Source organism: Bos grunniens, chromosome 17, assembly GCF_055505025.1.
Source record: "Bos grunniens cultivar Pamir isolate PY7600 chromosome 17, Bosgru_T2T1.0, whole genome shotgun sequence".
Classification (NCBI taxonomy): Eukaryota; Metazoa; Chordata; class Mammalia; order Artiodactyla; family Bovidae; genus Bos; species Bos grunniens.
The window spans coordinates 58,354,012-58,377,783 of NC_141181.1; the positions used below are offsets into that span (position 1 = coordinate 58,354,012).

General features: G+C 49.6%; 1 protein-coding gene across 20 annotated transcripts in view; it reads left to right on the top strand.

The window, feature by feature from the left end:
• Positions 1 to 23,772, top strand: part of TESC (tescalcin) — a 65,379-nt gene that overhangs the window by 27,623 nt on the left and 13,984 nt on the right. For 8 of the 20 annotated variants that reach the window (XR_015144568.1, XR_015144569.1, XR_015144572.1 and 5 more), the window contains exons 2-3: positions 1,916 to 1,985; positions 21,921 to 22,001. Coding sequence is in view for 8 of the 20 variants with exons in the window: in XM_086348022.1 (XP_086204148.1) it covers positions 1,916 to 1,985; positions 21,921 to 22,001 (151 nt within the window). In the remaining 12 variants the exon portion in view is untranslated. Of the gene's footprint in view, positions 1 to 1,451; positions 1,635 to 1,915; positions 1,986 to 21,365; positions 21,470 to 21,920; positions 22,002 to 23,772 lie in introns of those variants that run through there. The other 12 variants (XR_015144570.1, XR_015144571.1, XR_015144574.1 and 9 more) reach the window with 6 other exon arrangements.

Sequence of the window (23,772 nt, forward strand, 5' to 3'; positions counted from 1 at the left end):
CTCCAGGCATGCGGGCTTCAGGAGTCGCAGTGTGTGGGCTCAGTAGTTGCGGCTCCCGGGCTCTAGAGAGCGGGCTCAGTAGTTGTGGCACATGGGCTTAACTGCTCCGAGGCATGTGGGATCTTCCAGGACCAGGGATCGAACTGACATCCTTTGTATTACAAGGCAGGTTCTTAACCACTGGACCACAGGGAAGCCCTATTGAGGAGTTTTACATTTATGTTCATCAGTGATACCTATAATTTTCTTTTTTTGTGTGGTGTCTTTGTCTGATTTGGGTATCGGGGTGATGGTGGCCTTGTGGAATGAGCTTGGGAGTGTTCCTTCCTCTGCAGTTTTTTGGAAGGGTTTCAAAAGTATAAGTGGTAACTCTTCTCTAACCATTTGATAGAATTTGCCTGTGAAGCCATCTAGTCTTGGACTTTTGTTTGTTGGAAGATTTTTAATCACAGTTGCAGTTTCAGTACTTGTAATTTGTCTGTTCGTATTTTCTATTTCTCCACGGTTCAGTCTTGGAAGGTTGTACCTAAGAATTTGTCCAGGAGAGTTCTCTGGCAGTCCAGTGGTTAAGACTCCACGCTTCCACGGCAGAGTGTGCGGGATCAATCCCTGGTCGGGGCACTAAGATCCCACATGCCATTCTGGGCCGCACAGCCGAAACAAAACCAATAAACAAATAATCTTTTTTTTTTTTTTAATTTGTTTCTTATAGGTTGACCGTTTTATTGACTTACAGTTGCTAGAGTAATCTCTTATGATGCTTTGTATTTCTGTGATGTCCATTGTAACTTCTCAGTTTTCATTTTATTAATTTGAGGCCTCCCCCTTTTTTCTTGATGAGTCTGGCTAAAGGTGTGTCAATTTTCTTTATCTTTTCAAAGAACCAGCTTTGAGTTTCATTGATCTTTTGTTTTCTTGGTCTCCGTTTCATTTATTGCTGCTCTGATCCTTATGATTTCTTCTACTAACTTTGGGTTTTGTCTGTTCTTTCTCTGGTTATTCCAGGTGTAAGGTTAGGCTCTTTATTTGAGATTTTTCCTGTTTCCTGAGGTACTATTGTATTGCTATAAACTTCTTTCTTAGAACTGCTTTTGCTGCATCCCATAGGTTTTGGATCATTGTGTTTTCATGGTCATCTGTCTCTAGGTGTTTTTTGATTGTGTCTTTGATTCCTTTGGTGACTTATTTAATTTTGCATATGAGATGGATATTCACTAAACTTAAACATGGTCACTGTTTCACTCACTGTGTGAGTCAAATCATCTGCAGTACACCTTAAACGTCTACAGTGCTGTGCTGTACATCAGTTATATCTCAAACGGGAAGGGAAAAAAATGAAACAGTTGAGGTTATGTAAATGCATCGCCCACAGCAGCAATGACCAGAAGTCCACTTCTTTTCCTTCCACTTCCCCCGCTTTTACCAGATTCTCTGTACTCTTCTGACTACAGGTCTTCCCCGAATCACTTCTGGCACCAGCCTGAACCATCTCGCCCTCCCCTCCTCCTCTGTTTCTTAAGACGTGACACACGAAGCCCCTTTCTCATCGGGGAAGACACCCATCTTCAGGAGTGGGAGGGGAGAAAGCCAGACAAGCCGATACGATCTCTCTTAACGAGCTGAGGAAGGAGAGGGTGAGCTGGTTCACGTTTGTCCTGTTCGCCAGGAGCTGTTGTTAGTAGTAATTGTCTTACTGCTGAGGGGATCAGAGCCAGCAACCCCAGCGGTGCATTACCAGGAGGAATGGCAGACCCTTTCTCTGCTGCTTCATCCCACGCTCAGTTTTGCCTTGGTGGGATATGACCCGAGAATGAACCAAACAGGAGAGTGGGGATGAGGGTCCAGCCTGCCTCCTGCAGCTCTGAGTTCAGAGGTCAGTGATGCCTTTTCTTTCTTTCTCTTTTCCCCCCTGCAGTCTCATCAGACCAGATTGAGCAGCTCCACCGGAGGTTTAAGCAGCTGAGCGGAGACCAGCCCACCATCCGGTAAGACGGGCAGCTGGGTGTAGGCGTCGGCAGGACTGTGGTCCTTGAGGAGGTCCCTTTCCATATATCTCTTCCCCTGAGTGCTGGCTGGCTCTGCTGGAGCCCCTGGGTGGTCCCATTTCCTGAGACAAACTTGTAGTTCCCTCAGTGCTTTGGGTCCCTTCTAGACAAGCTGTCCTTAACTGGGCCAGGCGGGAGGAACCCCACCTGGTTCTAACTGGGGTCAGAAGATTATACTGGAGGGAAGACAAAAGGGATGAAAAGCTGGTCAGTCAGCCACTTTACCCTGACTTCCCTGGGACCCCAGACACATAGGGAGGGCCTGTCGAATGCCAGGATCATGGTTCTAACTGGGGTCAGAAGATTATAACTGGAGGGAAGACAAGGGGGATGAAAAGCTGGTCAGCCACTTTACCCCGACTTCCCTGGAACCCCAGGCACAAAGGGCGGGCGTGTTGAATGCCAGGACCATGCCCAGTGCCAGGTACCCCAAGGTGAGTCGGTTGCGGTGTGCCTCAGTTCAAGAGTTGGATGCTGTCACGAGGGTGTCTTGACTCTGCTTCCTCCGGTCGGTAGTTCCAGCCCCAGACAAGATGGTGGGCGGCAGCTGTGGATTTCTGTCTAGGAAAACCACCGTTTTACGTCGTGTTATTTCATGTGAATCTCTTAGAAGGTGGGTGGTTTAACTTTTTTCTGAGGAGGAATGCCTCGGACTGTGCGTCTCCTCCTGGGAGCGAGTGTTCAGTCTTGGGTAGTGGCCATGTCATTTCGAACCAGGCTATGAGAGTTCCTCGTCAGTGAGTTGATCTGACTTGGTGAGGAAGACGCTTGGAGCCAAACCGTTTCCAACATAAAATGAATGCTGCCCTGCCGCAAACTATCTAACAGATGTAGTTTCCTAAAATAGGCATGCAGAGTCTCAAGGCTACAGACTTGGAACTTTAAACCTTTTAGTCCAGGAAAGTGTCTTGTTTTCTTAGTAAGTGGATTTAAAATTGACCCAAGTTTGAATGGAAAACAACATGTAAATACTGTCCGCTTTGTCTCATCTGTCTAAACAATGGCATGTTAATCCAGCGCGTCATAGTCTCAAGAGCATCCGTTTCCAGAGCTCAGAGTCTGGCGGTCTCAAGGTTCTGGGGGCCATTGGTCTTAATTTGATTGGATCCAAAACAGAAGTAAGTGAAATCAGGACTGACTTTTTAAAGTTTTAAGGTTTATTTATTCATTTATGATTCTGCTGGGTCTTTGTTACTGTGTGTGGGCTTTCTCTGGTTGCGCCAATCGGGGACTACTCTGTTGCAACGCTCGGGCTTCTCACTGCAGTGGCTTCTCTAGTTGCAGACCCCAGGCTCTAGGCGTGCGGGCTTCGGTAGGTGAATCTCACGGGCTCTGGAGCTCTGACTCGGTAGTTGTGACACATGGGCTCAGATGCCACACAGCATGTGGGATCTTCCCAGACCAGGGATCGAACCCGTGTCCCCTGCGTTGGCAGGCAGATTCTTAACCATCGGATCACCAAGGAGGCCTGGGACTGGTTTCTTGAATTCTACACAGTCTCTCTTACTAATCCCAGTAATGAGCCCAGCAGAAGATCCCCTGGCTTCCTATGGGGTCACATGCCCAAGGCTGAGCCAATCACTGTGGCCAAGGGTAACCAGCAAACTGTTTTTTTTTCCCCTAGAGCTGTGAGTGAGCAGGGCGGGGTCACCTGTCAAGGGGAAGGGTGGAGGGTGGGGTGATTTCCCAGGGCAAGGTGGGCTTCCTTGGACCAGGGGCTGAGGAATGGATGCAGGTCTCAGGTGAGCTGACACAGGTACACCTGGATGTTGGAAAATGGAAGTGTCAAGGGCATCCTCCGTTTCTTTAGAAGTTCATGGGCACATGTGCTGTGCCAGGCAGGCAGTACCTGTGCTTGGGGGACAGGACCACCATGCAACTCTTAATTGGGGGTGTGTAAGGGTAGAGCCCCCTTTCTCAAGATGACTTTCCAGCATGCTGTGCCCCCAGCATGTCACAATCTGCCCTGGGCTTCTCGTTGTTGTGTGTCTGGGGTCCATGGGTCTTGGTTTGGTGAGAGGCCTCAGGTTTCAATTCCACACGTGTATACTTTTCAGACTTGGGGGAAGCAGAGGCAAAAACCCAGGCCTGGGAAACAAATCGTATTTGAAACATCTGTGTCCCTGGCTGGTTGACTTTGGGTTAGTTGCTGTGTTTCTCTGAGCCTGTCTCTTCTGTAAAGTGAGCGTGGTCATTTGGGATTTGATTTGAGCATTAAAGATGAGCAGACACACATGGTACACTTCTGTTCTGAGCTGGGTTGGTATTTGGCAAACAGGACTGTCATCATTCCACCATTGGTGAGGTCATGAGGATGCACCCTGAGGTGCCCAAGCAGTGGCCACTGATCCTCAGGCTGGAGTGGAGGTGGGGAGGGAAGGTGCTGTGTGAGCAGGAAGCCCTCCCACTCTGAGGCTGTAGCTTTGGAGCTCAGACTGTGTTGCCCAGCAACCCTTCATGGGCTTTTCCAAGGATATACTAACGTGTTGAGCTCTACACTTTTTTTTTTTTTTAATTTTATTGTAGTATAGTCAATTTACAATGTTGTATTAATTTCTTCTGTACAGAAAGTGATTCAGTGTTACTTATATATTCTCGTTCTTATTCATTGTGATTTATTTCAGGATATTGAATATAGCCCCCTGTGCTATACAGTAGGACCATGTTGTTTATCCATTATTTTCTTGTTGAAATATAGTTGACGTACAATATCTTGTTAATTTCTGCTCTACAGCAGAGTGACTGTGTTATACACACATATAGATTCTTTTTTATAGTCTTTTTTGTTATGGTTTATCCCAAGAGACTGGATGTAGTTCCTTGTGCTATATAGTAGGACCTTGTCGTTTATCCATTCTAAATGTAATAGTTTCCATCTACTAACCCCAAACTCCTCCTCCCTCCTTCCGCCAAGCCTCTCCCCCTTGGCACCCACAAGCCTGTTCTCTATGTAAGTCTTTTTCTACTTTGTAGATAGGTTCATTGTGCCATGCTTTGGATTCCATGTATGAGTGGTATCATGTGGTATTTGTCTTTCTCTTTCTAACTTCACTCACTGTGTGACTCTCTAGTTGCATCCATGTTACTGCAAATGGTGTTATTTCGTTCTTTTTTATGGCTGAGTAATATCCCATTGTGTATGTGTACCACATCTTCTTTACCCATTCCTCTGGCAGTGGGCATTTCATTTGCTTCTGTGTCTTAGCTACTGTAAACAGTGCTGCAGTGAACACTGGGGTGCATGTATCTTTTTGAATTATGGTTTTCTCCAGACATATGTCCAGGAGTGGGATTGCTAGATCATGTGGTGGTTTTGTTTTTAGTTTAAGGAATCTCAGTGTTGTTTTCCATAGTGGCTGCACCAATTTACATCCCCACCAACACTGTAGGAGGGTTCCCTTTCCTCCACACCCTCTCCAGCATTTGTTATTTGTAGATTTTTTAATGACAACCTTCTGACTGGTGTGAGGTGATACCTCATTGTAGTTTTGATTTGCATTTCTCTCATTAGTAATGCTGAGCCTCTTTTCACGTGCTGCTGGCCATCTGTATATCTTCTTTGGAGAAATGTCTGTTTAGGCTTTCTGCCCCTTTTTAGGAGAAGGCAATGGCAACCCACTCCACTACTCTGGCCTGGAAAATCCCATGGACAGAGGAGCCTGGTAGGCTACAGTCCATGGGGTCGCTAAGAGTCGGACACGACTAAGCGACTTCACTTTCACTTTTCACTTTCATGCATTGGAGAAGGAAATGGCAACCCATTCCAGTGTTCTTGCCTGGAGAATCCCAGGGACAGGGGAGCCTGGTGGGCTGCTGTCTATGGGATCGCACAGGGTCGGACACGACTGAAGCAACTTAGCAGCAGCAGCAGCAGCAGCCCCTTTTTAATTGGGTTGTTTTGTTGTTGTTGAGTTGTATGAACTGTTTGTATATATAAGCCCTTGTCAGTCACATCATTTGCAAATATTTTCTCCTATTCCATAGATTGTCTTTTCCTTTTTTAAAAATAGTTTCCCCTGTTGTACAAAAGCTTGTCAGTTTAAATATTTCCTATTTGTTTGCTTTTATTTCTGTCGACTTTGGAGACTGACAAAAAAAGTTGATTTTTATATCAGAATATTTTGCCTATGCTCTCTTCTAGGAGTTTTATGATGTCATGTCTTATGTTTATGTCTTCAAGCCATCTTTTAGTTTATTTTGTGTAGACCGCCAAGGATGTATTCCAACTTCATTGATTTACATGTAGCTGTTTAACTTTCCCAACACCACTTGCTGAAGATTGTCTTCTTCCCATTTTATATTCTTACTTCTTTTGTCAAATATTAATTGACCATAGGCGTGTGGGTTTATTTCTGGGTTCTCTCTTCTGTTCTATTGATCCATGTGTCTGTTTTTGCGGTAATACCACACTGTTTTAATTATTGTACTTTTGTAGTATAGTCTGAAGTCTGGGAGAGTTATGCCTCATGCTCAACTTTTTTTCCTTAGGATTGCTTTGGCAATTCTGTGTCTTTTATGGTTCCGTGTAAAATTTTGGATTATTCTAGTTCTATGAAAAATGTCATGGGTAATTTATAGGGATCACATTAAATTTGTAGATTGCTTTGGGTAGTATTGGCATTTTAACAATATTCTTCCAACTCAAGAACATAGGATATCATTCCATTTCTTTGAATCTTCTGTAATTTCTTAATGTTTTGTAGTTATCTGCCTTTAAGTCTTTTCACCTCCCTGGTGAGGTTTTTTTCCTGAGGGTTTTTTGTTGTTGGGGGTGGGGGCTGGTATAATTTTAAAAGGTATTTTTTTTTACATTTTCTTTCTGATGATATTTCATTATTAGTGTAAAGAAGTGCAACTGCTTTCTGAGTGTTAATCTTGTATCCTGCTACTTTGCTGAATTCATTTATCAGATCTAGTAGTTTTTTTGTGGAGTCCTTAGGATTTTCTATATGTATAATATCATGTCATCTGCATATAGTGACAGCTTTGCCTCTTCCCTTCCAATCATTCTGTATATAATAGTTTGCATCTGTTAACCTGAAACTCCCAATCCCTGTCTCCTCTGACCTCTCCCTTCCACCTTGACAACAGGAGTCTGTCCTCTATGTCTGTGGGTCTGTTTATGTTTCATAGATAAGTAGATTTCGTATTTTAGATTCCACATATATAAGTGATATCATATGATACTTGTCTTTGTCTTTCTGACTTAATGTGATAAATTACTCTGGGTTCATCCATGTTGCTGCAAATGGCATTATTTCATTCTTTTTATGGCTGAGTATATATGTTCCACATCTTCTTTATCCATTCCTCTGTTGATGGACATTTAGGCTGTTTCCTTGTCTTGGTTATAGTGAACGGTCTACCCTGGCTCTTTCCCACCATTAGTGTGTGTGCAAATCACCGGGGAATTTTGCTAAAACGTGGGTTTTGGTTCACAAGACTGGAGTGGGGCCTAGGACTCTGCATTTATAACTACCATAGGCCATCTTGGTGAGGTTGGCCTTGCCTAGCACCTGGGAATGGATCCAATTTGCCCTCCAGGCTTGAATAGGTGGAGGGGGCACCCCTCTCCCAAGTACTGAGCCGTCCAAGTGCAGCCTCCTACTTCCCACACCTTGTAGGTCAAGCCAGGATGTGGGAGAGTTTGAACTCGTGGCTCCGCCTGCCACCCTGCCCACCACTTACCCATCTCTTGCACAGCCACCCCCAGGAGCACCATATGCATTGCCTTCCCAGCCCTGCCCTCAAGTAACCCCTGACTCTGTCCACCTGGACCCAGCAAGTAGCCGCTGCTCCCTAGCCCTGAGGGCTCCCCAGTCAATGTCACGTCCATGCTCTTTAGTTGGGGTCCACCACAGTCTTCAGCTGCTGGGTTTTGCTTTGTTGAGGTCTCAGCGTGGACATCACCTCCTCCAAGATACTCTCCTGCCCCCTGCATCCCCACAGACCCCTCCTGGGGGATGCCCCAGCCCACAGATCCCTCCTGGGGGGTGCCCCAGCCTAGCATTTGCAGCACAGAATTGTAACTGCCCCTCTTCCAGCCACCCCCACCCCCTCTAACAGACGGCCGGCCCCTTGCGGAACAGAAGCTGGATCTCTTCTTTGGTTCTGGTGCTGAGTCCGGGGCTTATGACGGGATAGATGCTCTGGGAGCAGCTGATTGAATGAACGGATGAATGAGAGCAATGAAGTGAGGAACAAGCGAATGAGCACACTGGCCAGAAGAGTTCTCCATAACGCCAAGCATGGTATACATGAGACCCAGCGTTATTAACAGCCCTCCTTCACAGGGCTTACATGTTTGTGGTGAAAGGATTTATCTGGGGGCCTGGCACATGGAGACGGTTCACAGATAATAAGCCACCTTATTTCCAGCGTGCTTTGTGCCATACAGTCTTTAACGTGTGCCTTAGACGACCCCATAGGTAGGGGAACGCCCCACCTGAGACATGGGAAAGTGAGGCTCAGAGAGGTCACATACCTGGCCCCTGATCACACAGCTCACAAGTGGAGGAGCTGGGACTCAAGCCTGGTGCTGAGATCCCTCTGTAAGGAAGCTGAGAGCCTGGCTGTGACTGGCGAGTGTCCAGTAAGGACCTCAGTCTCCCTGCTCTGCTCTCTGAGGACCCTGTGCCCTGACATCCTGGGATGAGGGCACCATTAGCAACACCGCGGCCCCTGCTCCAGCATCTGCAGCCTCTGCTGGGCAGGCAGTGTCAGCTGCACTCGGTGACAGGCCAGCCCAGCCTGCAGGAGGAGGTGACCCCACCCAAATGTAGTGCTGGTGCAAACAGGCCTGCATGCAGGGCCCCCTCCCAGCCCCTGGAGCTGCTTTGCCTGACCCTCATCCACCCTCAAGGGCTGGAGAAGGGCGTGGGGGCAGCTTTTCCCGTCCTCCTAGGCTTTCCTGCACATCCTCCCTGGGCAGAAGGGGTGAGCAGCCCCGGACAGTGTTCTGGCCCCCAGTCTGCCACGGGTTTCCTGTGTGACCCCAGGCTGAGCCTTCAACCTCTCTGATCCTCGGGCACGTTCGGGAAGCCTTGCTGGGATGTCGGAGCATGGAAAGAAGCTTTATTTCTTTAGTACCGAGATTTGTGAAAGTCGTCAACCAGGGTCCCCTGAGCGTGGCCCCCAGCACCCCAGTCTGGGAGCGGTGTGGGTGGTTGCAGGCCCTTCGGCCCCCTCCTCTGAGAGAGTGAAGGGCCTGGACTTTTGAATACAGCAGTGCAAAAGGCCACATTCACACCTGCAGCTTTTATACGTAGACTTGTAAGTTACATCTAAAAGCTTAACGAAGAATTGTGTCTCTGAATTTATGACTTCAGTAAGTTGAGGGTAGCTTTAAAAAAAATATCAGAGGGTAAAAACTGCCAAAATCGATTTTACTTTTGTTTATTTACTTGGCTGTGCGAGTCTTAGTTGTGGCATGTGGGATCTAGTTCGCTGACCAGGGATGGAGCCTGGGCTCCCTGCATTGGGAGCACAGAGTCCCAGCTGCTGGACTACCAGGGGAGTCCTGAATATTGATTTTAATTTTAACCCCCCACTTCCTACTGTGTCTGGTCATGTTCCCTCTTTTGCTGAAGATCATGTAAGGACATTCAGGGGTGAGTTTACCATGAGGCTTTCCAAGTCAGGGCCCCACTCTGTATGGATTCCACTCTGTATGGCTTCCTTACAAGGCCCAGCACTTGAATTTTTTTTCAATTCCTAATGCTGCATTCTTTTTCTTTAGGAAGGGTCCCCCAGATTATATGTGTTTCAGGATCCCCCAAACCTGAGAGCACCTTGATCACAAAGCACTTTGTTCTAAGGGGTCTTGGTGAAAAATGCATGATAGAAAATGTTCCTCTGACTCATTTATCGAGCACCTACTATGCAGAGACTTCTGTCCTCAAAAGCTCTCCTAGAAGGAAGACCCTCCATAAGCAAGCTCATTAAACGATACTGATTTTAGACAATACAAGAATGGCTTCTTGTACTTTTTCTCCCTTTAGTAGGGTCCCTTAGGTGTCAGATGTTTTAAACAGCAGCCTTCTACTTCCTGAGAGCGCTCTGGCAGGCTAACCAACCCCCAGAAATAGATGCGATAGAATCCTTCAAACGTAGTGATGCAGGCCAGGAGGGCGCCTGATTAGATAGAGCTGCACTGCAAAAATAGTTTTAGATGAATACTGGACACATCACATGTGGAGTGATTCCTGGGATGAACGCAACCACAGATGTACATGAGGAAGAGAAAGGAGGCAGTTGCCCACTGCCCGCACCACCAGAGCCCCAAGCAGCGTTCTGATGGGCTTGATCCCTGGAGCCAGCAAAGTCCCAACCCCAGGGCTTGTTTTACACCCCTCGGCAGTGCCTCCCATCGCTTTATCAAGTGAGAGGTTAGCTTGGTGTTAGGAGCTGCCATTACCTGTGTGGTCTTAAGGGTCTTGGGGACCCTCTGAAGTTCACACCATTACCCCAGCTGACAGGTCAAGAAACTGAGGCTAAGAAGGTTAAGGCCCCACAGCTTAACCTGCAGGAAGGTTAAGGGCTGGCTGTTGAAATAGCCAGAGCCCTGGAGCACTGTGATCACATCGCTTTTCTCCAAATTAAGTCACTTATTTTTCATTTTCTAGATTCCACATACATGTCATAACATACAGTATTTATCTTTCTCTGATTTATTTCACAAAGCATAATATCCTTCAGGCCCATCCGTGTTGTTGAAAACAGCAAAATTTCATCCTATTTATGGCTAAGTAATATTCCATTATATATATACACATATATATATGTAAAACATCTTTTTTATCCATGTATCTGTCGACAGACTATTAGGTGGCTGTTGTAAATAAGAGTGCTGTGAATATGTGGGTGTATCTGTCTTTTTAAGTCACTTTTTAACCTATTTACTTTGCTTTTTAACTCTGTCAAGTAGCTAAAGATTTACTTAAAAAAAAAAGAATATGCCTGACAGTGAGAGAATTGAGGCCCCGCTTAGATCGCGAGGCTGTTTCATGGCCAGTATTTACCGTATTCAAGGAGGTAACCAGGCTTCCCTGTTAACTCAGTTGGTAAAGAATCCATCTGCAATGCAGGAGACTCCGGTTCGATCCCTAGGTTGGGAAGATCCCCTGGAGAAGGGAAAGGCTACCCACTCCAGTATTCTGGCCTGGAGAATCCATGGACAGTGTAGTCCATGGGGTCACAAAGAGACATTATGCGCGTCCTTCACTCAGGAGGTAACCAGACCTCTCTTTAAAGCCTCAGCTGAGATGATGCACATTCACTTAGAAAGAAAGACCCGCAGGTACTTGTAACACTGGCCAGGAAACATCAGGAGGGAGTGGCCCCGGGGCTCCCACACCTGCTCAGGTGAGGGCAGATATGAGAATGGGAGCCATGAAAGTGTCAGCTTGGTGTGAAAGGTGCCTAGGTGTCCCCCGGAGTGGAAAGAAGGTTTCTAAATGGTCTTAGATATATTAGTGGTGACTCACTTAAAAAGTTTTAAGAGATTCTTTTCCTAGGATGATAAATACTTGACCCAGTCATTGCTTTACAGAAGCAGGCGTCAGGACCTTCTGTGGTGGGTTCTAGTGCTGACTGCCCCAGGGGGCGGGGGGCTCTGTTGAGGTGTGCATGTGAGTGTGAGCGAGGAAACTAGCATATAAGCTCACAATATACGATGATGGAGGAAGGAAGCGGGGCAGAGGGCGCATCCTTGGGACCACCATGGGGAGAAGGACCTGGGGACAGGTGGTCAGCACGGGCCCCTCTGAGGCGGCTGCGGCGTGTGGAGCGAAGAGGGAAGGCTGCTCCAGACAGAGGTGGGGCCGAGCTTCATCAGCCCGAGCGATAAGAGGACTGGCCGGTTGGGGCAGATCGCAGAGGCCCGACTTGGCCGTAGGAAGGACCCGAAATGGAAGACTCAGCCTAGGCTCAAAGTACCACATGGATGCTAACTGCCCAGTTTGTGGCTGGGCCATCTCCTCTGAACCCCAGCCACTGCTCGTTCCCTTGATGTTCTTGCGGCATCTCACACTTAACGTGTCCCAAGGAGAGCCCCCATCATCCTCCCGGGTTGCCTTCATCTCACACCATCCCCCCACTTCTGGATATGCTGCTCCTGTTCACTGCCCCACCCTCATAGAGACCCACAGTAATGCATGAGCGGCAGGGGGAGCCTTTGAAAATGGCACCTCTCTGCTCCAAAGGTTCCACCTTGTCAAGTAAAAATAACAGCCACCTGGTCAGCACGTGTCCTGCAGATCCTCGCATCCCACCACCCCTCCGACCCCTTGACCTTTTTTCACTCCTGTCCCAGCTGCAAGGATGTTCTTGCTGTTCCCGCCTCAGGGCTCTAGCACACACCCTTCCTTCCTTCTAGAACACTCTTCCTCAGAGCAGAGTTTCCATTGGCTGGGTTATTTTTTTTTTTAATTTTAGTAGGTACTTTAAAAAAAAAATTATTTAATTTTATTTATGTTTGGCTGTGCCGGATCTTGGGTGCTGCGTGTGGGCTTTTCTCTAGTTGCCTTGAGCAGGGGCTACTCTCCAGTTGCAGAACATGAGCTGCTCATCGCGGTGGCGTCTGTCGTTGTGGAGAACAGGCTCTAGGCATTCAGGCTTCAGTAGTTGCGGTTCCTGGGCTCTAGAGCACAGACTCAGTAGTTGTGGCAGACGGGCTTAGTTGCTCCGAGGCATATGGGGTTTTCCCGGATCAGGGACGGAACCCGTGTCTGCTGCATTGGCAGTTGGATTCTTTACCACTGAGCCACCAGGGAAGCCCAGAGCTGGATCTAGGGGCAGAGTGGAGTTAGGATGTATTATTGCAGGATGTTGTGCAGTGTCCCTGGCTTCCTGGAGCACCTTTCCCCAGTGAGACAACCAGAAATGTCTCCAGGCGTCACCAAGAGTCCCCTGGGGGGAGCAGTCGCCTCCTGCAGGTCTTTGCTCACTTGTCCCCTTCACTCCGAGGCCTTCCCTGACCAGCCCACGGGGATGTCACCAGCTCCCTGCGGTCTCATCCGTTCCCACTGCTCGGTGTGTCTGCAGAGCGCTTGTTGCTGCCTTGAAAATTCCATTTTCCGTCTCTATTTTTGCCCCCGCTGAAATGCCAGGAGGGATCATGTCTGTCCCATCACTGCTGAAGCCAGCACCCAGAACAGGGCGTGACACCAGGAAGGTGCTGGAATACCTGTCACTCCTGCTGGAATGAGTACGTGACAGGTGTTGAGGGATGGCCGGTCCTAGGTGTGAAGCAGGCAGGAGGAGGCGGGAAGCCTGTGGGGGAGGAATCACTTTGCTGATGCTGCCTCCGCATTTGAAAGACACATTTGCCTGGGGCCGGGGGCCAGGGCCTTCTGGCCAGAATCTTCTGTGCAAAGACATCAGTAAAGAACCCACCTGCAGAGCAGGAGACGCAGGTTCGATACCCAGGTCAGGAAGATCCCCTGGAGGAGGGCATGGTAGCCCACTCCAGTATTCTTGTCTGGGAAATCCCATGGGCAGAGGAGCCTGGCGGGCTACAGGCCATGGGGTCACAAAGAGTCAGACACGACTGAGCAACTGCACACTGTTGTGTGCCAGGCAGACATCGTCATGTGGATAGGAGAACCACTCACCATGTGTCGGGAATTCTTGGCGCTTTTCGAACTTGCACGGGAATGCTGGCAATAGTGGTGAAATGGGGGTTCTGATTCAGGAGGTCTGGGCCCGGCCAAGACTCTGCATTTCTCACAAGCTCCCAAGTGATGCTGCTGCTGGTGTGGGTGCTGTGCTCTGAGTGGCTCAGCATTTCCCAGGAAGACACGTGCTGGATGGGGCGTGCCCGCTCCTGCACGAGCCCCGTGGGGCCCCCAGTTCCCCACTGTTTAACCGTCACAAGTAAATACCGAGTGTGGGGGGTGGGTCTGGCAGTGTGGGGCCGGCGGCCTGCCTTGATGGGGGAAGCCCTGGACCAGCACAGAGCAGGGAGGCTGGGGCCTCAGGCCAAGAAGCCTCCCCGGACCCGCAGAGAGAACTTTGCATTTGAGCTGAGCCTCACCGCCACCGGAAACCAAGCCACACTGAGGCAGGAGGAAGTGCCCGCCCACCCTCCTCTGTGGTTTTCAGTCTTTCCTTCCCCTGTGGGTGCTTGCCTTGCTGTCTTTTGGGTTCTGGATGGGGCCTCTCGGGGCTGGGGAGGAGCGGATGCCCCAGGAAGGTCCCTTGTTCTCTCTTTGAAGTAAAAACATACCAAACTGGAAGGAAGTAGCTGGTGTGAGGAAGTGCACGGGGTGGTGAGTGCTGGATTCAAAGCTCTTCTTGTAACTGTGTGACTATAGCTTGGTCACTTCACCTCTCTGGGCCTCATTTTCTCATCTGTAAAATGGAGGTCATTGACCTCTCCCATCATTGGGATACGGGGGTGATTGAACATGCCTGAGCTCACAGAGCACTCAGCCTCAGAGGATACAAGAGGGCCTCAAGCAGGAGAGTTTCAGTTCAGTTCAGTCGCTCGGTTGTGTCTGACTCTTTGCGACCCCATGAACTGCAACACAGGCCTCCCTGTCCATCACCAACTCCCGGAGTTCACCCAAATTCATGTCCATTGAGTTGGTGATGCCATCCAACCATCTCATCCTTTGTCGTCCCCTTCTCCTCCTGCCCTCAATCTTTCCCAGCATCAGGGTCTTTTCAAATGAGTCAGCTCTTCGCATCAGGTGGCCAAAGTATTGGAGTTTCAGCTTCAACATCAGTCCTTCCAATGAATGCCCAGGACTGATCTCCTTTAGGATGGACTTGTTGGATCTCCTCACAGTCCAAGGGACTCTCAAGAGTCTTCTCCAACACCACAGTTCAAAAGCATCAATTCTTCGGCGCTCAGCTTTCTTCACAGTCCGACTCTCACATCCATATATGACCACTGGGAAAACCATAGCCTTGACTAGATGGACCTTTGTTGGCAAAGTAATGTCTCTGCTTTTTAATATGCTGTCTAGGTTGGTCATAACTTTCCTTCCAAGGAGTAATTGTCTTTTAATTTTATGGGCCCCAAAGATGTGAGCCCAGGGCAGACCCTTCCCGCTGGTCACTGGGGCGGCATCGCTGGACCACTGGCCACAGTGTGTCAGCTCCTGCCCTCGAGCAGTGCCCCGCCCCCAGTGCTGGGCTCTGGGTGATACAGGGCAGTTCCCATAGGTGGGGGGGAGGCCTTGGGCTGAGCTGGTTCGACCAGCCTGATGGGCATCTCGGGGCTCGAGGGAGAAAAGGAAATGAGACTGAAACTGGCCTTTACAGGACTGTAGAGTCAGAACCCGCTTTTTACCATGATCCCCAGGATTTGTGTGCAAGTTTGTGTTTGAGAAGTGCCCAAGTTCCCTAGTTTGGGGGGCACAGGGGTTGCACCGCACGGCTTGCAGGATCTTCTTAGTTCCTCGACCAGGAATTGAACCTTGGGGCCATGGCAGTGAAAGCACAGAGTCCTAACCACGGGACTTCCAGGGAACTCCCAAGAGTTCTCTGCTTGCACCAGGCGGTTCTCCTGTCCACGTACCTTTGTGCAAAAGATCCTTGCAGGAAAGTCCTGGTCCTGTCCTGTTCCGTGCCCTCAGATAAATGCCTCCTTCTGCCGGTGCTAGCCGGCAAAGTTGATCAGGTCCCGAGAACGTGCACGGCAGGGCTAAGAAAGAAAGTAAAGCAAGAGACTACAACAAAGATGGGGTCGAGAGGTTCAGACACGTCTCCACGAAGGGACGCAGTCTGACCCCAACTTTATTCAGCATCTTATATTTATACAGAAAAGCGTGAGAAAGACAAGACAGTTGACATTTTTTCTTGGTTGGCCTATACATCTTACAAACAGTCACAAGAAATCTTGAGAGCATGGGAATGGCTCCCTGTTATTATTTCTTACACCAGATAACATTTCTCTGTGCGTGAGAAGTTTGCACAGAACTCCAGGTGTCTGCAGTAAATAAGCGCCTAATCTCTGGGGTGGCGGGACAGAGAGCTATGTTTGCAAGCAAACCCTCAAGGACTGAGGCAGCTCCCAGAGCTGTGTCCTTCGGACAAAGGACCCCGTTCTCACGGGCAGCTCCCCGCATCTTTCCATGTCCTAAACTGCAGTTGGCCTTTCCCTGCCTCTGGGCTCAAGGCCTGCAGCTCAATTCGTTGAAGAAGGATGTTGGCAGATACCCCAGAAGTGCCCACCGCCTCCCCAGGACCAGACAGAACTCAGGAGAAGTTGCTCCAAGGCTGGGCATCCAGACTCTAAGTCGGGGCATCGTTCTCAGCAATAAGATGTTACTTCACCTCTCTGCTTCAGTTTCCTCATCTGTAAGGTGGGAATATGTTCCTACTTTCATAATGTAAAGCTCGCAAACAGTACCTGACACCTGGGGTGTCTATAGAAGGTTAGCTGCTGCTACTATCACCATTATCACTGTTTTAAAATGAACTCACTGCGTGTCACACATTATGCTAATAGCACCTTGTGTGTGTGTGTGAAGTTGCTCAGTTGTGTCCAACTCTTTGCAACCCCATGCACTGTAGCCCACCAGGCTCCTCTGTCTATGGGATTCTCCAGGCAGGAATACTGGAGTGGGTTGCCATACCCTCCTCCCAGGGACCTTCTCAACTCAAGGATCGAACCCCCAACTCTTACGTCTCCTGCATTGGCAGGCAGGTTCTTTACCACTAGTGCCGCCTGGGGAGCCCAGTAGCACCTTCTGTGTGTTTATCTCACCTAATCATCTCATTAACCCCATGATGCTGCCTGGATATTTCCATGATGCCCATTTTATAGATAAGAAATTAAGACTCTGGGATCTGCAGTGCCTCAACCAGGGCATGTGCCTGGTGTGGGGCAGAGCCTGGACTGGCCCCAGCTGTGCTTGGCTTCGCTTCTGCTTTGATATGGGTGTGTGTGGGGGTGGGGTTACTGCTTGGTCTGTACCCAGTTCACAGATGAGGAAACTGAGGCTGGGAGCATCAGTAAGGTGCCCACGGTGAGGGAGACTGGTCCTGGCTTATAGAGAAAGGCAGCTAGGATTCAAGGACACCTGCACAGACCTACTGGGGGCTGAGGCCAGGACACCGTGACACTGTCTCCCCAGCTCGATTCCTAACATCTGCCTGCCCTCTGTCAGTGGAAGGCCAGACCTCTCTTTGGTTGTTAATTTTCTTCTCTAGTCGCTCAGTCGTACAGTTGGGTTCTTTGAAGTCCTCCTGCCTCTGTCCTCCTCCTGAGATGTTGCCCTCTCATGTCAGCCCAGGGCCCTGCTACCTTTTGTGGGATCTCCTGGTGCCAGGGGTGCTCCTGGTGTGTCCCTCCTTACCACCTTAATAAGCATGAGGACCTGTTTTCTCCCAGTCCCTTTAGAACCTGCAGCTTTGGCTTCTGTTCCCTCCTGGGGAATCAGTCAGACCCACTTTCCCGGTGTATCCCTGAATGTGGTCCTTCCAGCAGCCCTGGGACACAGCTCCATTGAGAGCCCCTACCTGGGCTCCACAGGGCAGAGCAGGGTTGTGATGCTCTGCAAGGATCTGCGCACCAGGAGTGCCTCGGGATGCTGAAGGGCAAGGACGCTGGAGGAAGGGGCGGGGCCTGGGGCCAATGCCACGCCCACACCCAATGCTCCGCCCACGCCGACCCTCCCTTCAGCTCCACTGTGCGTGCTCTGTGCTTGCGCTGCCTCTGGTTACGGGAGGCCTTGAGGATGTGGTGCTATGGAAACTCGAGGCCTGTACCCATGCTCTCGGGCACCTGAAAGCCCTCGCTCCTCACAGGACACCGTGCGTGCCGTGTTCCAGACTTCCTCCCAGGAATGCTCGCCACAACCCTCTGAGGCTCCTGAGTGCAGAAGAGCAAGCCCGAGCTTAAGAGAAGCCAAGTCGCTTGTCCCAGGTGGCAGAGCTGGTAGAACCCCAATGTGATTCCAGAGGTTGCGCCCACTTTGTAGATGAGGAGACTGAGGCTGAGGAAGGGTTGACAGTCACCAAGAATGGCCAAGAAAAGCCAGAGAGGGCTTGGGGTCTCGTGCTAACTAGCCGTGCAGCAGCTGCTGGCTTCCTCTCCTTTCTCCCCACATCCCCTCTCAAACCCCACATAGTCCCTTTGACTTGAGCTGTTCCCATCCCGGGGGCTCTGGGTTTTCCGTGTGTTTCCTCCTGTCACTGCATCTCACTCACGGGTGCCGTGCCAGAGCAGTGCGGACTGTTGGGTGTGTGAACAGTGACGGGGACAGTGAGATGAGCTTTCACAAGCTGAAACACATCCGTGACCCCAAACCAGAGCAAGGGCAGAGCATCCTTGGCCCCAGGCCTCGTGCTGTCTCCTAGTGACCAACCCTGGCGGTAGTTGACCATGAACCTGACTCTGAGCTGCACAGGTTAGCGCCTCACCTTTTGAGCTCTATATTGATGAAGCTGTGGTGCAGTGGCTCTTTGCTTTCTAGTTTTTAAAAAATATTTTATGTTTTTATGTTCATCGCAGCACTGTTTATAATAGCCAGGACATGGAAGCAACCTAGATGTCCATCAGCAGACGAATGGATAAGAAAGCTGTGGTACATATACACAATGGAGTATTACTCAGCCATTAAAAAGAATACATTTGAATCAGTTCTAATGAGGTGGATGAAACTGGAGCCTATTATACAGAGTGAAGTAAGCCAGAAGGAAAAACACCAATACAGTATACAAACGCATATATATGGAATTTAGAAAGATGGTAACGATAACCCTGTATACGAGACAGCAAAAGAGACACTGATGTATAGAACAGGCTTATGGACTCTGTGGGAGAGGGAGAGGGTGGGAAGATTTGGGAGAATGGCATTGAAACATGTGAAATGTCATGTATGAAACGAGATGCCAGTCCAGGTTCAATGCACGATGCTGGATGCTTGGGGCTGGTGCACTGGGATGACCCAGAGGGATGGTATGGGGAGGGAGGAGGGAGGAGGGTTCAGGATGGGGAACACATGAGAAATAAAGGAATAAAAAATTAAAAATAAATAAATAAAATAAACTCTCCAAATGATTTTGGGGTACAGCCACATTGGAGAGCTAGAGTTCTATGCCCTTAACCCTAAAGTTGTTGTTGTTTTTTAGCTGCTAACTCATGTCTGACTCTGTAACTCCATGGACCTCTAGCCCACCAGGCTCCTCTGTCCATGGTATTTCCCAGGCAAGAATACTGGAGCTGGTTGCCATTTCCTAGTTCAGGGGATCTTCCTAACCCAGGGACTGAACCCACGCCTCCTGATTGGCAAGCATTCTAACCCTAAGTGGGATCCTTGAATTGGTGACACTGGCATCACCTGGGTTCTTTTTAGAAATGCAAAGTCCCAGATCCCCTGCAAACTAGTAAATCAGATTCTGCATTTTAAAAAGATCAGTAGTTGATTTATAAGCATATTAAACTTTGAGAAGTCCCGGCTTCTCAAAAGAAAAAGAATTCTCTGCTGATTAGGTAATTTTTTAACAGACTGAAATTAAGAGAGAGAAATAAAAATATTAAAAAAAAATATTTTAGGAATATTTTAAAGCAGACCTGCTCATGCTTGTGCTCAGTTGCTTCAGTCGTGTCTGACTCTTTGCAGCCCCATGGACCGTCGCCCGCCAGGCTCCTCTGTCCATGGGGTTTCCCAGGCAAGAATACTGGAGTGGGTTGCCATGCCCTCCTCTGGGGCGAGGGAGAGGTCTTCCTGACCCAGGGATTGAACCTTTGCCTCCTGCATTGCAGGCAGGTTCTTCAACCACTGAGCCCCCTGGGAAGCCCTTAAAACAGCCTGATTGAGATATAATTCACATGTTATACAATTCATCCACTTAGTCTACAGTCCATATAAGAACATTTTCATCACTGCCAAGAGAAACCCTGTATCTGCTAGCTGTCAACTGTCCCCCAGTCCCTGGCACCCGCCAGTCTGCTTTCTGTCTCCCTGGATTTGCTTATTCTGGACATCTCATATATTCATACATAGAATCATACACCGTGTGGCCTTTTGTGTCTGGCTGCCTTCACTTAGCATCTTGCTCTTGAAGTTCATCTCTGTTGTAGCATGGGTCAGCACTGCAGTCCTTTTTATGGCTGAATAATATACCAGTGCTGTGGGCCAGCTGCTCTGAGTGGGTTGCCTTCAGAACTGGGAGCCTCGGGAATCTGAAATGTGGGTATCCGTTGATGCTGGCTCCTGAGTTTGGCCAGATGCTGCAAGCAAACGAAGCTAGGAGCACTGAGTGGTGGGGAGAGGTGGGAGACAGCTTGGAGAGGGAGAGATGGAGGCATCCGGGCCCCGGGTAGGTCCTGCTTCTCCTGTCTGAGCCTCAGCTCCCCCATCTGTTTGGTGGGGGCAGGACAGGGCTCAGCTGTGTGTTTACAGAGCCTTCCAGCTCTGATGGTGCAGAGTGCCCCTTGTATGTGGCACTTCCTCCTTCCCAGCGTGGGTTGGTTCTAGGTTCAAGTTCTAAATCTGAGGGCTCCTGGACATTCTACTTTTAAGTGGCTAATATCCTCCCAGCTTCCCCAAGCTGGGTCTGCCTCCTTATTCCCTGGGATTACCAGCCTGTGTCCTGGGTCCCTACCAAGGCCACTGCCTGTTGAAATCCACAGAGCAGAAGAAAAGGTGAGCAGGAAGCAGGTCCGAGAACAAAGGACAGCCTTATGCGGGAAGGTCAGGCAGCTGGGGACTTACCTGCCTCCATGACTGCAAATTCACAGCCTCTGGGACCCAGCGACACCTGGCCTCAGCCACAGGGTGGCTGTGTTTGAAATTCACCATCTCATACGAACATTTCTCTCTTTCTTTGAACAGCTTTACTGAAATAGAATTCGCATATCCAGCGATTTACCCACTAAAATGTGCAATGCAATTGGCTTTTAGTATGCTTCCAGAGCACTGTATCCATCACCACAGTCAGTTTGACAACGTTTTCATCACCCCCTAAAGAGTCCTCGTACCCTTAATACCGTTCCCCAGCATGGCTCCCAATCCCCTAGCCTCTGGCAACCACGAATCTCCTTTCTGTCTCTATGGATTGATTTCTTCTGGACTTTTCATATAAATGAAATCATACACTGTGTGGCCCAGGTTATTTCACTTAGCACCGTGTCTATACGGTCCATCTGTATTGTGGCCTGTGTCTGTATTTATTTCCTTTTAATGTCTGAATGTGCTTAGCCGCTCAGTTGTGTCCGACTCTTTGTGACCCTATGGACTGTAACCCACCAGGCTTCTCTGTCCATGGGGATTCTCCAGGCAAGAATACTGGTATGGGTTGCCATGCTCTCCTCCAAGGGATCTTCCCAACCCAGGGACTGAACCCAAGTCTTCTGCATTGCAGGCATTCTTTACCAGCTAAGCTACCCAGGAAGCCCACTTCTATCAATATTCACAGGCAAATTTCTATGTGGATGAATGTTTTCATTTCTCTTGGGACATATCCAGGTATATACCTAGCCGTGGAATCACTGGGTCATGTGTAACTCCAGGTTTTTAACCTAGTGTGGACACTGTTTTTGAAATCTCCAAGCGAGCAGCTTGCTGCTCTGATTCCAGGATAGCCAACTCAGGGTTTCCCTACTGGGGTATCTGACCCCTCGGAATAGGATACAGGTCTTGTGTTGATGCATCTTTCTGGGGGATGGGCAGGGTGGATGTCCGGGACATCTGTCAGATTCCCAAAGGCGCCTCTGAGCCTCCAGGCCCTCTGTGGCCCCGCTGGTCCAAGGGTTAGAGGAGGAGGTGGACCAGTGCAGCGAACCCCAGTCCTGACTTGGGAATTCCAGACCATTCTCGTAGGGCCTGCTCAGAAAACACAACATGAGAGGTGATGAACACGCTCTCTGACGTCATTCTTTTCTCCCTCATTTCCCGGTGTGCCTCCTTGGAAACCCAGGAAGGAGAACTTCAACAACGTCCCTGACCTGGAGCTCAACCCAATCCGGTCCAAAATCGTCCGTGCCTTCTTCGACAACAGGTGGGCCCTTCTGGAATGCTGATGGTGGGTGACTTTGTGGGGAGTGTTTTGCCTTTGTAACCTCTGTCATAACTCATGTTGGTAGGAGTTGTGAGCATGGGCCAGAGGTCTAGCAGTTCTGGATTCGTGGCTAGGTGACTTGGGACAGCTCACTCAGTCTCTCTCGGCCTCTGTATTCGTTAGTTATGGCTGCATAACAAATTGCTCCCCCCCTAAACTTAGCAGTTTCGGAGAAGGTGATGGCACCCCACTCCAGTACTCTTGCCTGGAAAACCCCATGGATGGAGGAGCCTGGTGGGCTGCAGTCCATGGGGTCGCTGAGGGTTGGACACGACTGAGCGACTTCACTTTCACTTGTCACTTTCATGCATTGGAAAAGGAAATGGCAACCCACTCCAGTGATCTTGCCTAGAGAATCCCAGGGACGGCGGAGCCTGGTAGGTTGCCGTCTATGGGGTCGCACAGAGTCGGACACGACTGAAGCGACTTAGCAGCAGCAGCAGCAAACTTAGCAGTTTAAGACAATACATATTTATTAGCTCACCAGTTCTATGCATCAGGGATTTGGGTTCTCTGGCTCAGGGAGGGTTAACTGGGGCTGCAGTCACCCAAAGGCATGACTGGGGGAGGCTCTGCTTCCGAGCTCATCCACCTGGATGTTGGCAGCTCATGAACCAATCCCCAGAGTTACCACACCTGGCAGCTGGGTTCCCTCAAGAGTAAGATGTTCCAGGGAGAGAGAGAGAGAGGGAAGGAGGGAGAAGAGAGAGACTGGGCACTTGAGATGGAATCTATTGGAACTTCATCTTGCACATAACATTCCATCAACTTTTCTTTATTGTTTTCTTCAGAAGTGAGTCCCTGGGTCTCCCCACACTTGGAATGGGGACCTCATGGGGCATGGATACCAGGAAGCAGGCTCACTGGCGCCCTCCTGGGGGCTGCCTCACTTTCCTTATTGATAGAATGATGGTGATACACCTGCCTTGCGGTGTTGCTGTGAGACTGTGCTGAGATGATGTGTGTTGAAGAGCCAGAGTATGCTCAGTGCCCTGGCTTACAGATGGAGAAACTGAGGCAGAGAGAGGCACCATGGACAGTGTCCCAGAGCTGAGGCTAAGGTCAGAGCTCATGTCTCCAAATGTCCGGTGTCGTCAGGGTTGAAAGACTCAGGTATCGGGAGGGACATCACTGTGTCTGAGGCTTAGTGAGGAGGTAGGAGATGGACATGGGGGATGGGCACACTCTCGGGCTGACACCCTGTGTCTGCAGAGATCGCTGAGGAGCAGAGGAGCGGGCAGAAAGAGGAAGGAAGGGAACTGGTGTGTTGAGATCATGTGATAGGTGGGGTCTCCCAGGATGGGCTTCAAGTCATGCGAGCCTGAACCGCCCAGCTCAGTTCTGCCAGGACTATGGGGACCTGAGCCAGAAGCAGGACCTCAGTGCTCATGGGCTGGGACTGGGAAGTCCTCTGGCTGCCCCAGAAAATGCAGAGACCTTCCTCTAGGGCCTGTGGGGTGAGACCTGAGGAGAAAGTGCCCAGGAGTTAACCAGGCAAAGGAGAAACCAGAACTGCATGTGCAAAGGCCCTGTGGCCCAAAGTCCAGATATACAAGTGACAGGGGACTCAGCTGGAACACAGGCTGAGCGTGGGGAGAGGTGTGGGGTGGGCAGGGCGCATCGTGCAGACCCTAGGCCAGCAAGAGGGGTCTTGACTTCAACCCAGGAGCAGCATCAGGGGTGGGGGCACAGATAGGTTTTAAGGCAGGTA